This window comes from Lissotriton helveticus, chromosome 1_1 (genome assembly GCF_964261635.1).
Source record: "Lissotriton helveticus chromosome 1_1, aLisHel1.1, whole genome shotgun sequence".
In the NCBI taxonomy this organism is placed as follows: Eukaryota; Metazoa; Chordata; class Amphibia; order Caudata; family Salamandridae; genus Lissotriton; species Lissotriton helveticus.
In genome coordinates this window covers 2,209,086-2,226,701 of record NC_136057.1, presented here as the reverse complement: position 1 = coordinate 2,226,701, position 17,616 = coordinate 2,209,086, and the positions used below count along the sequence as shown (strand labels likewise).

Here is a 17,616-nt window from a genome sequence, read left to right as displayed (position 1 = left end):
GACCACGAGGTGAAATACTCCCTCCAATAACCGGCACAACTTCGCATCCGACAGAAAGAGGGCACAGTCTTCTGCAAAACGCCCGAGGAGGCATGGGCCTGGATTTACCAACAGGGCCTGGTGCATGAACTCCTCACAATATTGTCTGACCCCTCTCACTTCTGGACATTAGTTGCGCCACATAACGACCAAGGCAAAGGCCGGCTACACCATCCAATGAAAGCTCAAGCAGGCCAGGAATGGGCACAAGCCAGCAAGACGGCGGACACATGGTATCCCCAGCTTCCTCTCCTAGGCTAGACACAGACTCCGATATAACCATGGACCAGACACTGCTCATCACGGCCTCACAGCTTGAATCATTATTGGGGGATTGCCCGACTCTCACTCCACAAACTGCTAACATACTGGTTTGACATTTGCGGACTCTGAGGTACCATAAACTGGTCTGCATATGCTTGCTGGGCACCAGGCTGATTCATGGGAGGCGGCGAGGACACTGAACATCTATTCTGCTGCACCCTCCCCAACGAGCGATAAGTAGCTGATACAGCAAATCATTTGTTCTTACTTTGTTAGATGTTATATTTAGTGATTTACATGCTCCACAGACTGGCCCATTACCATTGGTCTATCAGCCAGTGGTCTTCTACACACTACGTTTTCACACTCTAACCAAGTAGATGGTGACTGGGGACTACTCGCTACTGACCTGGAATGTAAGGGGGCTGGCGGGATGCGCTAAATGACACAAAGTATACCAATACTTGCTCAGCCATGTGATCACGTTTGCCTGCTATAAGAGACGCATCTCACCACAGAAACACTTGCTTCGTTCTGCAAACACCTAAGGAGCGTAGTCCTGGGTACGACGTATTCTAGGTATGCTCGGGGAGCGCTTATATGGGTTGTACCAGAGACCCCACTCCAAATAACCCACTCCAAATTGGACACACAGGGCTGTTTTTTCATCATGGAGGGCCTCTTGAATGGGGACCCCTTGGTGCTGGTTTCCCTCTATGCACTGAAGTTGGACCAGTTCACATTCCTCCAAACATTCACACCATCCTTGCTTACAGATCCCACTGCCCCCATGTACTGGGGTGGTGGTCTTAATGGCGTGTGGAACCTTGACATGGATCTCTCTCGCCCTCCCCTCCCGGGGTGCGCACGCCGACTCGTCCTACCAGGCCACCCTTCTGGAATCCATTGAATCCGATTTTGCGTTGAATAAAGGGAACTGCCTCGTCAGCAGGAGTGGAGTGGAGTGGAGTGGGACACCTTGAATGCTTTCCTCAGAGGGTACATCATCAAGACCACATCCGGCGACCAGAAAACGCTGGCTACTGCGCTTTGCACCCATGACTTAGCGATACAGAACTGCGAGCAGCGCATTCACACCAACCCCAGATTGGCCCCTCACTAGCCCGGGCCCCCTTGGCATATAAAAACACGTTGAATGACCGCTACACCTTAGAATATAAGACCTAACTGGCACGCAGACACAAGGAGAACGATAAGGCGGGCAGACTGCTCGCGTGGCTATTACAGACAGAGACTACTCAACCCCCTATCACCGCCATTTACACGTCTACCCGGACTCTAGTGAACATGCAGGATGCCATTAACCAATCGTTTTACAAATAGTATATGGCGTTGTATACGGCACCGGCCATACAGGACCCCACTACTGTTCTGGTAGTCCGGTCACAACTCACACAGATTAAGCCATCCTACTATGACGCCTTAGAGGAACCCATCGCGCTAGATGAGTTCACAGATGCAATTGGACAGCTGGCAGCAGAGGGAAAGACACCGGGGAGAGATGGGTGGCCATAAGAATTTTATTCCACTTTTTCCGCGCAACTAGCACCTAGGCTGGCCAAGGTGTAAGCCGAAGCCTTCTAAACATGCGCTTTGCTGTCCACTTTAAGAGAGGTGACACTAGTCTTTCTGTTGAAGCCAGACCGCCAACCTCCCTAACTGGCGTCCTATTGCCCCCTGTCAATGTTGAATGTGGACTATAAGGTCCTCCGGATACTGCTGGTGAATAGGTTGATAACTTCTGTTCCACTACTTTTGCATGAGGACCAAAATGGCTTCATTCCAGGCCTCAATACTGGTTTGAATCTGCCCCGGCTGTTTGCCCTGCTGGACTGGATACAGGGCACGGCAAAGAAGCCCTGGGTCGCCTCCATGGATATCGAGAAGGCTTTTGACACTCTAAGCTGGGCTTACCTCATAGCAGTATTGGAGGGGTTCAGTATTGGCCCCAATTTTAAACCATGGATATAACTGATGTATGCCAGACTGCAAGCCAGAGTGAAGACGGGTCGCACTTTCTCTCTACTTTTCTCATTGGTGCTGAGCACACGCCAGGGTTGCCCCCTGTCACCGATTCTTTTTGTCTTGGAAACAGGGAGGGAGCACACTCCTGACCTCTCAGCCAGGTCGCCCGTTCGCATTCTGGTAAATGCCGTTCACACAATTCAGGACAAAGTTCGTAAGTATTGCACCAAGGTTGGTGCAAGCAGGTGCTTAGTAAAAGGTGTCTCTAGACACGAGACATGGCTCGTGTTTCTGGATAGTATCCTTCATCAGTAGAGATCAGTTTGGGGTGGCTAAGAGGCTGCCAAACAATCCAGGCTTCGTTGCCTCCCGGGCGCAGAGGTGCTTCGCCTATAGCTCATCAGCTATGGAGGCTCAAGGGAGCCCTAAACAGGAAACAGGGAGGGAGCACACTCCTGACCTCTCAGCCGGGTCTCCCCTTCGTATTCTTGTAAATGCAGTTCACACGATTCAGGACAAAGTTCGTAAGTATTACACCAAGGTTGGTGCAAGCAGGTGCTTAATAAAAGGTGTCTCTAGACGCGAGACATGGCTCGTGTTTCTGGATAGTATCCTTCATCAGTAGAGATCAGTTTAGGGTGGCTAAGAGGCTGCCAAACAATCCAGGCTTCGTTGCCTCTCGGGCGCGAGGTGCTTCGCCTATAGCTCCTCAGCTATGGAGGCTCACGGGAGCCCTAAACAGGAAACAGCCCTGTCCTGTCTATGGAGCCATTGGCATGCAAACTGCAACAATGGGTCACTGATTGGGGCCTGTAGGTTGATCGACGATGGCACATAGTGTCATTGTACGTGGACAACGCTTTAATATACCTATGTGGCAGGGCTGAGACACTGCAGTTGATTATGGAAATCATAAATACACTTGCAAGAGTCTCTGAACAGTGCCTTATGCCCCTGTCTTAAGGCTGGAGCTCCAGCCTGGCACAGGTGCTAGGAGCCAGGACTATGAAGAGAGAGTGGGTTGGCGACGTGGGGGGGGGGCTGTATATAGACTCATAATTGAAAACATATGAGAACTTGGTAGACACCTTTGGGGTACAGCAGGGCTCCTTTTTATTACATTCCTTGATGTTTTGCCAATGCTTGCAAACATGGGATACAGACCGTGTGGAACCCATCACATCGCGCCTGTTGCAAACACTGCTCACACACGGCTGGGGCCAGCATGCGGTACCTACCATCTACACCTCAGTCAGATTGGACAACCCAGCCACGCTGACGGCGCTGCGAGGATACTGGGACACCGAATTGTCCATCACTCTTACTGATAAATAGTGGCTGCAACGCCTTAACCACCCCAAGAGCATCTCGACAAAAGCACGGATAAAGTACACTCTATTTAATTATCTTCATCACATGTATCTCACTCCCCACAGGTTGGTACGCATGTGCGCCACCACCATAGACATATGCCCTAGATTGTGTGACCAGGAGCTACATTCACACAGATGGTGTGGAACTGCACTGATATTCAAATGTTCTGGACCATGGTGGCCACTACTCTCACGTAGGCGTACGGATAGAGGCAGAACCCCTTCACTTTCTGCTGGGGGTCATGAGATGCAGTGCGTCTTGTAAGGGCTTAAACAAGTTCCTGGACCTTGCTCTGGGCCTGGCCAAGCGTAAGATTGCAATGGCAGGGATGGTAGCACTGGGCCCCAATGTTCGTGCGCGGATGCTTGATCTCCGCAGGACACTGGTGTCGGAACACCCAAACTAACTAGCGGCCACAGCACAAGCTACAGCGTCCCCGTGATAAACCCTCATACAATGGCAGGAATACTTATCCTTTATCGAGACTAAATTGTCCTCACCGCCTCTTTGCTCTTAGATCCGCTCACAGGCACAGGACACTTAACTTCCTTGGATGCCTGAGACTTACACGACATGCGAGCACACCAACTCATGATGCCATCCGGCATATACTTCTCCACCCATACACTGCCCTCCTCGCCTCTCACCCCGCTACTATCCTTTCGCCTTATACCCCCGCCATTGCGCATCCAATGATATGACCCACCACACGTGCTACCTATTGATACATCAAACTGACAGACGCACTCAAGCTGGTGGCTCCACAAAGAGATAATTTGTTCCTTTTCTCTTTTGCTTTCCTTTCTTCTTTTTCTCTTTGCTGTTCCCCTTGTTCAAGTCCAATTCTGTTGGTGGTGTGGCTCACTGGTTAGAGGCGGCAGACCCAGGAGCAGAGGACGGCCCGAGACCAGGGTTCAATTCCCGACGCGGCAGGGTCTTGGACCAGGGTCAACGGACTCGATAATTCTTGCCTTGGTGCCTACTCTAACTAGGGATCACACTCGGCAACTCTGGGCATTAGCTTGCCTCATCTCCACAACGGCCCCCCACATACACCGGGGATGCCTGGTTTCACCTTGGAGATACCCAGTAGGGACCATCTCACAGGGAAAGCCAGGACGGGTTCCCCAGCGGTCTACAGCGCAGAGATACTCCTTCGGGAGTCAATTCTAGCGCTTTAGAAACCCACAATCAATCAATCAATCAATCAATCAATTTACTTGGAAATGTATGTGACTCAATGGTGAAATGGCTTTGATAAGCAATGGCTGGTTCCCTCTTCGGTTGTCCTACTCACACTTGACTGTGTATAGCTGTGCTGCACCACAGAGTGAATCAGCGTACTGGCCAACAGAATGGACTTTAATGCTTTCCAGATGAGTGTTTCCCTGTACCCAGCCTATGCCATTCAAATGTATTGCTATTTTATACTGTCAAAGGTCAAATGAATCATCACGCAAAAGTCAATGATGTTACCGTCTCAAAACTAATAAAGATCATATATAAAAAAATCCAGAGTTTAAAAAGTATGTAATAGTGACTTAGAAATACCATATTCATTAAAAAACACCTGAAATTCATAACACACACCCTTGTCACACATGGCTTGTGACCTCATATATTACATCACTCAACATTTTGTATGATATAATTGATAACATCACTTATGACACTGTACATGGTGGGAACACAACTTATTTTTACTTCAATTAACTGTTGCATCTCAGTGATTTTTAGGTGTCATTATGACTGAACTCTAATCTATCTATCTATCTATCTATCTATCTATCCATCTTTCTATCTATCTATCTATCTATCTATCTATCTATCTATCTATCTATCTATCTATCTATCTATCTATCTATCTATCTATCTATCTATCTATCTATCTATCTATCTATCTATCTATCTATCTATCTATCTATCTATCTATCTATCTATCTATCTATCTATCTATCTATCTATCTATCTATCTATCTATCTATCTATCTATCTATCTATCTACCTATCTATCTATCTATCTATCTATCTATCTATGTATCTATCTATCTATCTATCTATCTATCTATCTATCTATCTATCTATCTATCTATCTATCTATCTATCTATCTATCTATCTATCTATCTATCTATCTATCTATCTATCTATCTATCTATCTATCTATCTATCTATCTATCTATCTATCTATCTATCTATCTATCTATCTTTCTATTTATCTATCTATCTATCTATCTATCTATCTATCTATCTATCTATCTATCTATCTATCTATCTATCTATCTATCTATCTATCTATCTGTCAATCTATCTATCTGTCTTTCTATCTATCTGTCTTTCTATCTATCTATCTGTCTATCTATCTATCTATCTATCTTTCTTTCTATCTATCTATCTTTCTGTCTATCTGTCTATCTATCTGTCTATCTGTCTATCTGTCTATCTATCTATCTGTCTTTCTATCTATATATCTATCTATCTATCTATCTTTCTTTCTATCTATCTATCTTTCTATCTATCTATCTATCTATCTATCTATCTATCTATCTATCTATCTATCTATCTATCTATCTATCTATCTATCTATCTATCTATCTATCTGTCTGTCTGTCTGTCTGTCTTTCTGTCTGTCTGTCTATCTGTCTATCTATCTATCTATCTATCTATCTATCTATCTATCTATCTATCTATCTATCTATCTATCTATCTATCTATCTATCTATCTATCTATCTATCTATCTATCTATCTATCTATCTATCTATCTATCCATCTTTCTATCTATCTATCTATCTATCTATCTATCTATCTATCTATCTATCTATCTATCTATCTATCTATCTATCTATCTATCTATCTATCTATCTATCTATCTATCTATCTATCTATCTATCTATCTATCTATCTATCTATCTATCTATCTATCTATCTGTCAATCTATCTATCTGTCTTTCTATCTATCTGTCTTTCTATCTATCTATCTGTCTATCTATCTATCTATCTATCTTTCTTTCTATCTATCTATCTTTCTATCTATCTGTCTATCTATCTATCTATCTATCTGTCTATCTGTCTATCTGTCTATCTGTCTTTCTGTCTGTCTGTCTGTCTATCTATCTATCTATCTATCTATCTATCTATCTATCTATCTATCTATCTATCTATCTATCTATCTATCTATCTATCTATCTATCTATCTATCTATCTATCTATCTATCTATCTATCTATCTATCTATCTATCTATCTATCTATCTATCTATCTATCTATCTATCTATCTATCTATCTATCTATCTGTCTGTCTGTCTATCTATCTATCTATCTATCTATGTGTCTATCTATCTATCTATCTGTCTTTCTATCTATCTATCTATCTATCTATCTATCTATCTTTCTTTCTATCTATCTATCTATCTTTCTATCTATCTATCTATCTATCTATCTATCTATCTATCTATCTATCTATCTATCTATCTATCTATCTATCTATCTATCAATCAACCTATTCCAATCTATTTTTATTTTTGTTAGGACTGGCAATACTGTATCTATGCCCATGCCTACGCCTATCAAGATTGTTTTATTTCATGTTAATGGTGTTCAATCATTAATAATATAATATAATATTCCTCTTTAGACACCAGCCCAGGAGACTATGGACATGGTCAACCAAACCCGGGTCACTGAATTCATCCTGTTGGGCTTGTCAACCATTCCTGAGGTGGAGGTTCTCGTTTTCATAATTTTCCTTCTGATCTACGTGACCACCCTGGCTGGGAACATCCTCATCATCACCGTAATACACCTAGATGCCAATCTTCACACCGCTATGTACTACTTCATCTCCAACCTGTCCTTCCTCGACTCCTGCTTCTCCACTGTCACTGTCCCTAAGATGTTGGTAGACCTCCTAGCTGAGAAGAAGACCATCTCCTTCTCTAGCTGCATGATCCAGCTCTACTTCTTTGCTGGCCTGATAACTGTTGAGTGCCTCTTATTGGCGGCTATGGCATATGACCGCTATGTTGCCATATGTCACCCTCTGCATTACAGCAGCATCATGGACGAGCGTGCCTGCTCCTGGTTGGCTGCTGGCTTGTGGGCCGCTGGACACATTTACTCCGCTGTGCATGTGATTTTGATGAGCAGGCTCTCGTTTTGCAGATCCAAAGAGATCCAGCACTTTTTCTGTGACATCCCCCCACTGCTGAAGCTTTCATGCTCCGACACATTCATCAACATCCTGGTCATCTTTACACTGGGTGGTTTCCTTGCTTCTGGTGCGCTTCTCACTATGACTGTGTCATACACATACATTATCACCACCATCATGAAGATCAAGTCTTCTGAGGGCCGATCCAAAGCTTTTTCCACCTGTGCCTCTCACCTGACAGTGGTCATCATCTTCTACGCATCTCTACTCTTCACCTATTTCCGGCCCACAACCAATACCTCATTCTACATTGATAGGTTTGTGTCAGTGGTTTACACCATCTTGATTCCCATGGTGAACCCAATGATCTATAGTCTCCGAAACACTGAGATGAAGAAGGCAGTCAGGAAATCTATTGGTAGAATAGAGAGTGCTATAACATGTACCTAGATATAGATGATTGAGTGCTACTAGATATAGATGATTGAGTGCCTCTCCGCTGACTACATCCTCCTAGGGGACCTCAACTTCCACCTGGAGAACAACAAGGACCGCAACACCACCGCCCTGCTGGACAACCTCGCCAACCTCGGACTCAAGCAACTGGTCAACACCCCCACCCACTACGCCGACCACACGCTTGATCGCGTCTTCTCATCCAGCAAGCACATCACCTTCAGCCATTCCACCGGACTCCACTGGACCGACCACAGCTGCGTCCACTTCAGCTTCAGAAGAACCACGACCCACCACCACCCGCTTCAGATTCCCCACAGAAGCTGGAGTAAGATCACCACCGAGCAGCTCACCACCTCTCTCAGCCAGAACCCACCCGCCAGCGCAACGGACCCCAACGAAGCAGCCCGGAACTTCATGCAGTGGCTGACCGCCTGCGCCGACGACCTCGCACCACTGAAGAACCCTCCCAGCAGACCCACAAGCAAGAAGGCATCCTGGTTCACCGACGAACTCAAGGACTCAAAGAAGACCTGCCGCACCCTCGAGAAAGCCTGGCTCCTCGACCGGACCACCGACAACATGACCGCCCTCAAACACGCCACCCGCAAGCACCACCAGCTCATCCGCACCACCAAAAAGAAATCCCTGAAGGAACGCCTGGACAACAATACCCACGACAGCAAGGAACTCTTCAGCATCGTCAAGGAGTTCTCCAACCCCAGCACTGGCACCAACGACATCACTCCGTCACAAGACCTCTGCGACTCCCTCGCCTCGTTCTTCCACCGCAAGATCGCCGACATCCACAACAGCTTCGGCGCCCCACCCACGCACCCAATCGTCGAACCAACGCCCCCCACCGCCACCCTTCGCACCTAGACCACGGTGACCACCGCAGACACAGCCCGCACGATGAACACCATCCACTCCGGATCACCGACCGACCCCTGCCCACACCACGTCTTCAACAAGGCTGACTCCACCATCGCACCCCAACTCCGGAACATCATCAACACCTCCTTCAACACCGCCACCTTCCCGGAGAGCTGGAAACATGCTGAGCTCAGCGCCCTCCTGAAGAAACCTACAGCGGACCCCACCGACCTCAAAAACTTCCGCCCCATCTCGCTCCTCCCTTTTCCTGCTAAAGTCATTGAGAAGATCGTCAACAGACAGCTGACCGCCTTCCTCGAGACGAACGGATCCCTCGACCCCTCACAGTCCGACTTCAGAGCCAACCACAGCACCGAGACTGCCCTCATCGCAGCCACCGACGACATCCGGACCCTGCTCGACAAGGGGGAAACAGTGGCCCTCATCCTCCTGGACCTCTCCGCTACGTTCGACACTGTCTGCCACCGCACCCTAGTCCAGCGCCTCAGCAACATCGGTATCCAAGAGAAGGCACTGGAGTGGATCATCTCGTTCCTCGCCGGAAGAACACAAAGAGTCCGACTCCCCCCGTTCCGCTCCGAGGCCACCGAAGTCATCTGCGGCGTCCCGCAAGGATCTTCACTCAGCCCCACCCTCTTCAACGTCTACATGAGACCTCTTGCAGCCATTGCACGCCAGCACAACCTCAACATCATCTCTTACGCCAACGACACCCAGCTGATCCTCTCTCTCACCAGAGACCCTGACACCGCCAGAACCTGCCTACACGAAGGGATGAAAGACGTCACCAAGTGGATGAAGGACAGCCGCCTGAAACTGAACTCGGACAAGACGGAAGTCCTCATCCTGGGATCTTCGCCCTCCGTCTGGAACGACTCCTGGTGGCCCCCAGCCCTGGACACCGCACCCAAGCCAACCGACCACGCTCGCAACCTGGGCTTCATCCTGGACTCCTCCCTTTCGATGACCAGACAAGTCAACGCCGTCTCCTCATCGTGCTTCAACACCCTGCGTATGCTTCGCAAGATCTTCCGCTAGATCCCTACCGAGACCAGGAAGACTGTCACCCAAGCACTCGTCACCAGCCGACTGGACTACGGAAACGCCCTCTACGCCGGAACCACAGCCAAGCTACAGAAAAAACTCCAGCGCATCCAGAACGCCTCCGCCCGACTCATCCTGGATGTCCCCCGACGCAGCCACATCTCCAGCCACCTGAGGAACCTGCACTGGCTCCCCGTCGACAAGAGGATCACGTTCCGGCTCCTCACCCACGCACACAAGTCTCTCCACGACCTGGGCCCCAAGTACCTCAACGACCGCCTGACCTTCTACACGCCCACCCGCCAGCTACGGTCCACCAGCCTCGCCCTCGCAGCCGTACCACGCATCCGAAGAGCCACCGCCGGAGGAAGATCCTTCTCCTACCTGGCTGCCAAGACATGGAACTCCCTCCCCTTCCACCTTCGGCTGACCCAGGACCATCTCGCCTTCAGGAAACAACTCAAGACCTGGCTGTTTGAGCAGTAGCTTACCCCTTCCCCAAGCGCCTTGAGACCCTCCCGGGTGAGTAGTGCGCTATACAAATGGTTTGATTGATTGATTGATTGATTGCTAGTAGTTGCTGTGGGTCAGTTCTGCCAATCTTCCTGCCATCTGTGTCAACGTAGGTTTTACATAGTAACCAAACTCACCCACTATTAGTCTGCTGATGTAGAAAAATCGCCACTCTACAGAAATCTCATGTCCCCCCCTCTTGTACAACACTGCACTGCTTTGTAGCTAGGTTAGTTCTCTGTAAATACTAGGAGTGGGCCAACTTGTGTAATTCCATGTAGCACAATCACACGCTGTTACCTCAGAATTCCACAAAATTACACTTAGATTAAGCAAGAAGTGTAATTCTTCATTTTGTGACATTTACTAAACCGAAATCATTCTCTTCTCGCCCAAAAATAACCCTCTCCCCGTTCAATCATGGATCTCTGACCTTGACACACTCAATTGCTCACTCACCCTGTCCAACTCCATTAAATCTCTTGATATTTCTATCAACAACTCCCTAACGTCTACATCAAAAACTCTGCTAAAGGAGCCCTATTCACTCTACGTCACCTCAAGAAAATCAAACCCTTCATACCCACTGAGGACTTTAAACTTGTAGTTCAGTCACTTGTTCTTTCACATATTGACTATGGTAACGCCATCCTCAACGGAATCCCCAAGGTCCACCTCGCTCCAATCAAAGCTGTGCTCAACCTTGCAGCCAGGCTCATCACTGACTGCAAACGCTTCGATCGTATATCCCCGGCTCTCAAATCTCTTAAATGGCTCCGTATTAAGGCAGATCTGCCTACAAAACCGCCTGCATTATTCATAAAGTCCTCCACCAAAACACTCCGCAGTATCTATCTAAGAAACTCCTCATTGCGGGTACCTCACAACCTCGGAGAAGCACCAACACCCTCCTCCTAATCCCTCCACTGCATAAAAAGAAGGCCACACAATCACGCTCCTTCTCTGGCAACGCCCCCATTATCTGGAATGCCCTCCCAAAAAACCTGCGCTGTAACCCCTCCTATTTCAGCTTCAAAAAAGACCTCAAAAAATTAATCTCCTCAATGATTACTGGTGATCCTAATCTTGTGTCCAGCACTGGATCGACAATTCAACAAGTTAGACTAGTTCAATAGTATTTGTACATTTGCCTGAACATCATCTACCCAATTACTTGATAGGTATAGCTCCTCCCCATGTTTATCTATTTGATTTATATTTTTCCCGATGGTGTTTTTGTGATCTCCTATCTATTTGTATGCCATGTTTGACCAATATCATTATTGGAGGTCCTAACTTGTGTCCTGCACCTGATCGTCAATCACCTTCTTATACTTTTTCAATTCTTGCACATCATATACCTAATTACTTGAAATGTATAGCTCGGGCACGTGAATAATTATGATGACCTGTATATCTCACATGATGTTATCATTACCTTCTACATTCTTGTTTGCCATGTTTGCTATGTATTATGTACATCTATTCTGATTAGCATATCTCACATGATGTTTTATTATCGTTCATCTACTTGTTTGCCATGTTTGTTATATATTAGCTTCTCTTGTAAAGCGCTCTGGTACCACTGGGTCTAGCCAACGCTATATAAAACTTTTAAAAATAAAAAATATAAATAATTGCAAAAATGCGCCCTCATGTCCAAAATGGATGCGAGGATGTGTTTTGTTCCAAGAAAGAATGATTAAATGCAGCAGAACTTGAATAATGAACACGTGCTGCTGCACGCGCTCCCTCAACGCGCTAATTCTGTGTCAAAGAGAAAAGCGAAATTACCAAAATTACTCCAATAACTCTGTCCAGACCTAGCATATACCATCACATACATACATACATTGGCTCCAGATCTGTCTTAGACATCAAGTTATGCTTGTTTTTCCTCATGGTTTTAAATCATATTGATAATTCTATTACAGGACCAGAGGATTCAAAGTATGCTTTCTCTTTCTTTTACTGTATTTCACAGCAGTCAATAAAAAAGTTTAAAATATAAAAGAAACTACTTTTCCCATGATGCCATGCTGTGTAACCGCCAATCACAGCTCTTCTGTCCATATGAGTCACATTAACCACATCTCGCGAGCCTCTTTCTTTGCTGCTCGCATGCGAGTGAAGTGCCTCATTTTTCTCTACATTTATGCTGTACTTATTTCTGAATGCACTGTTATTTATATCACATACTGCTTGTGCCTCCTTTCAGGACTGATTGCCTCACTAGATTGGTTGAATTCCACTCGCTGCCCTCGCCATCCCCGTCACTGGTTAGCGAGTCCTCTTTTTCCCACAGCACTCTCTTCAGCGCTCCCTCGCCACAAGGGCGCTCTCACATATTTTTGTTGCGGTGGGCTGCTGCATGTATATCCTCAACGCAGAGCCTTCCTTTCTCTGGCCCACAGTAGTTTTTGCATGGAGCCAGCCCCATTGGGATATATTTGGGCTTCATTTAGGCTGCATACCATTTTTCCTTACCTCTTTTCTTCTCAATCAGTGTTTTCAATGCTGTTTGTAGCTCTGTGCCAATTTAACCCTGGCAGAGTGGTGTTGACGCCTAGCTAAGGCTGCAATAACTCGAGTTGGCCTGGGAACTGAGTGCAAGTTCATATATTGTTGGCTCCTGACGCCCTATAGATAAGATTTGTAACAATTGAGTGTACAGCTTTTCTGAGGGGTCACAGGGACTGAGTTTAATCTTTCTGGTGCACTGAGGGTAGACCCCGCCCCTGAATAATCCCGCTGGGATATACTTGGTTTGTCTGTGGTAGTTATTTTCCCTCAAGATGGAGGTCTGGGCTCCTTTTAAGGAGTATGGCTACTACGAGGAGCAGCAGGGACCCTATCTGTAAGACAAGTTGGTGGATGCCCTTGATGCGTCTGTCCAACAGTCTGACTTCCGAATGACCTAATACCCAAGTATTGGCTACCGTGCCTCAAACCCCATTAGGGGACCATGGATATTCTGTTCTGTCAACCTTATCCAGTGGGCAACAAAAGAGTAAAATGGATACAGACACGGACACTGACTCTTCCGACCACACCTCCCCACCTAACACGAGGAAGTCTAAAAGGTTATCGGGAACCAGGCCTTCCAATTCAGCTTTACAGGTCGGGAACCTTTTTGACTTTAAAGCCCTAAAAACTATACACCTGCGGTCATCCGATTGGGCTCCCACCCTTGAGGTGGCAGAATACCTGCGTGAAAACCTCCACAGAAGCTTTGATAAAAAAGTGTGCAATTGACTGCGGGCTGAGTGCCCTTGCCCCGACAAACCAGATAGGGTGGTGGAGACCCCGGATATTGATCCCAATATGTTGGTGTTCCTGAAAAGATTTCCCAAAGAAGGGTATCGACTGTGCATGGCACAGGTGCCAAGATAAATTATTGGACATGGCAGGACCCTTAGCAAAAATTTTAGAGATGGCCCTAGTGGCCAAAGTCATGGGTTCCCAGGTGGACCCGGATATTCTGGTGGGCTGGGCACAATGAGCCATTTGTTTCTTAAGAAATGCTAACTGCACTATTTACATAGAAAAGGGCAAATCGCTACTCATGAGGTTGGACTCCAACCTGACGGAACTCACCTTCGCGGAAGCGGGCAGCTTAGCCGAGGCCTCTTATTTGGGGCCAGATTTGTCAAGGATGTGTCAAAATACGTGGGTACTTTGACATACCGTATTAACAGTGAGATTCTATCAATGTAAAGAGGTGGGAAGTGGGTATTATAGATATTTTATTTTTATAAATTTTTTTAAGAAAAGGAAACGGTTAAGTGAATAACTAGGCTCTCTTTTAGACATGGAAAAACGAGAGCACAATGTGCTTGTTAAAATACCCCTCACACACTAAAAAAATCCATTAGTGTCATGCTTCATCATAGGGGTCTTCCCGTCCCTATAACGGGGCGGGGCGTGCTACGACCAGACGAACTACGCGGGAGCACTATAAATGTGACAAGGCTATGTGTTGGTGTAGGGGTGTCAGTGAAGTGTAGGGACCTAGCTAGTGAATGCGAAAAAATTCAAAAATTAAAAATTCCCTGGCTAGTAGAAAAATATATTTTATTAGCTTCTCTAGCTGGGAACGTTAAGAAGGGGAATGTGAGGTAGGGCATTAGCTTACTACCTAGTCGACATGTTTCGTAAGCAGTCCCCTACTGCCTACTCATCAGGACCATATAGTGGTCCCTACTACTGATAGCTCAGTTCTACAATGATAAGCCTGCTGTCCTACAAATAATACAGCACAAATAAGCTGAATATTTGAGCTTCAGGGCATGAGCTGGCCCTCGTGAAGCGTGGTATTTTGCAATGAATACCAAAAAGAGTTAATAAAATGACCTATTGCGGTCTCTGTAAACAAAGTAGGGGAAAAAAAGAGAGGGAGAGAAAAACACAAAATTATGCTTCCTTCGGTCAAAGTAATGCTGCAATTGACCTGTTTTTTTGTCATTTGTAGTTTTTACAAGACGCATTAAATTCCTTAAAAGCGTATGGAGTGCCTTATGTAATAAAAGGTACTCATTGTACACATCTCGTGACTGGTTAGTTATACCAGATAAGTGTTACAGACCGCTCAAGATGAAATCATTCGTAAATACGTCATCACCCATACAATTGTAACTCAACACACATACACAGCCAAACTCACAGGTAAGAGAAATGAGACCCATGTTTTCCGTATTATTTGACATTTGTTTAAGAGAGAAGGGTAGTAACAGCTGAGGTCATGATAGCGTTATACATACTCTCTTTGTCAATGTTCAGTGCCCCATGAGCTTGCAGGCGTAGGGTATTCAGCGCGGTCGACTGAAAAATAAAGTCGCACCCATTTACTATATGCAGCTCGTTTCTATGTTTCAAAATGCCCAATATGACCCATTTATTAGAGACTCGAGGTCTGAGTCTATTACTTACATCACCGGCACGAGAGATTCCCTCTCTTCCTACCTCCGTGCTGCTCCGAGGACTGTCGGTCTCTCGCTTGCTGCACGAGTATAAGCAAACATTTCCTTCCGCGTTTCCCACTGCTTCAGGTTGACGCCCACAAACGGAAAACTAGTGCGCTGACCAAAAATGGCCGCCACTATTTGGCACATAATGGAGTGAGAAACGGAAGTCTATCTACACTTTCCACTATTCGTAAGCGATACCACTGGTATGCACAAATTATTTGCACAAGATCTTAAGTTCCCAAAGGGTTTAATCAGCCATGTATTCTCCATATATCCAACCTGAGAGATGTCAATTGGATGTGATAGTTACCAAGCATTCCCAGTGTGTATGAGCTGTTCTACGTGGCTGTGTAATCACACTAGGCAATGTACTGCAATATACAGAAGGTTCAAGGTGTGTGGCATTTAGAGTTGCCCCCAAGGTATGTCATTGTTCAAACCTGTTTTATGGGATTGGATGCAGAACACCCATCTCTGTTCTTTTTCCAGAACGAATCTTTCGTTGCCCACCTGTTCTATCACAGTCCAGGATATTTCTTCAGGTTTGTGGTTCATTTCCAAAAAGTGGTTGGTGAGTTTAGTACTCGATTTGTTGCATTTTATTATACTTTTATGTTCGCCTATTCTGATTTTTACAGCCCTACTTGTCATTCCTACATATTCAAGTTTGCAGGGACAGGTGATTAAGTACACAACATTTGTACTATTGCAATTGCTGAAATTCCTTTGTTCCCAAACTGTCCCATTGTTGAAAGTTAAGTTGTTACTCTTACCAGTTAGGCAACAGACTTTACATCCTCCACACGGATGGTGGGCATGCACAAAGTTCAGATTCTTTTGGCCGATGTTGGTGTTAGATTTTGGTCTTGTGTGGACCAGAACATCTCTTATGCTCTGTGCCTTCTTGTGTGAGGTGGTTTTGGTATTTGAAGACCACCACTTTTACATACCTTCACAAAGCGCAGTCTAAAATCAAGAGGGTTGTCCAAGCTGGTCTTTTCGGCAGGGCTGGGTGAGAGGGGGCAGCTTGCCAGGCCACTATTATCACCAAGGCCCCCATGAGGTAGCTAAGGCAGCGGTAGAGGTGACTGGCAAGACAGTACCAGAGGTGGCACTTTCTACCCTGCCAGGCAAAGGTTCTCCCGCTGTCCTTTCAACTTAAGAGGTCATAGAGTTGAATCCTAGAGTTAGTCCCCATCAGGTAAAGATAATTCTGTCTCCACACCTTTGGGGGATTGGGTCCAATACTTCCTTCCCTGATGGAGGACCATCACTCTTTATGCATGGATCCTACAGACGATTCAGGGCTTTCAGATAGAGTTCTATCAGACTGCATATCAAGAATCCCCTCCCCATACGTTACATTTTTCCCAACAAGACAACTCTTGTATAAATGCAGAAATAGAGGAATTGCTGGGTGAAGATGCAGTAGAATAGTGCGACTGGAGCCCCATGGGTTTCTGCAGCAATGTCTTTCTGGTGCAGAAGAGGGGAGTCGGATACAGATTGCTCTTAAATTTAAGGGAATTCAATCAGTTTGTCACTTACAAATTTTTCAAGATGGCGGCTATCCCACTATTGGCAGATCTACTTGAGTAATGGGAATTGGCTGGTCCGTTGATTGGTCACAGCCAAATCCACCACTTGGATGGTTAGGGAGCCGAGCAGGAGGAGACGTGGCTGGGCCCCAGTACTGGAGGGGTGTGAGTGAGAGAAGAGTGTGCAGGACATAGAGTGTAATATAGAGTGTGAGAGAGAGACAGAGAGTAGAGATGTTATGAGATGGATCGTCCATAAATGAGTTGACACGCAACAGCCTGACTCGCGCCCATGTCGAAAAAAAAAATCGTGCTCAATCATAATATTTCAATGCCCTCTTTCATATGCACCCCCCTTTGTGCGCAAAAAAATATTCGGCCACGCCCTTT

The 17,616-nt window shown here is 46.1% G+C and overlaps 1 protein-coding gene across 1 annotated transcript; it reads left to right on the top strand.

Annotated features, from left to right (window-relative positions):
- Positions 1–7,313: 7,313 nt before the first annotated feature.
- On the top strand, positions 7,314–8,261 carry LOC144754253 (olfactory receptor 5V1-like). The gene has a single exon (XM_078641870.1). The coding sequence runs from the start codon at positions 7,314–7,316 to the stop codon at positions 8,259–8,261; it is 948 nt and encodes a 315-aa protein (XP_078497996.1).
- The last annotated feature ends 9,355 nt before the right edge of the window (positions 8,262–17,616 follow it).

What these genes read in the sequence shown, in the direction of transcription:
- LOC144754253 (XM_078641870.1), top strand. Translation starts at nt 7,314, where the DNA reads ATGGACATGGTCAACCAAACCCGGGTCACTGAATTCATCCTGTTGGGC.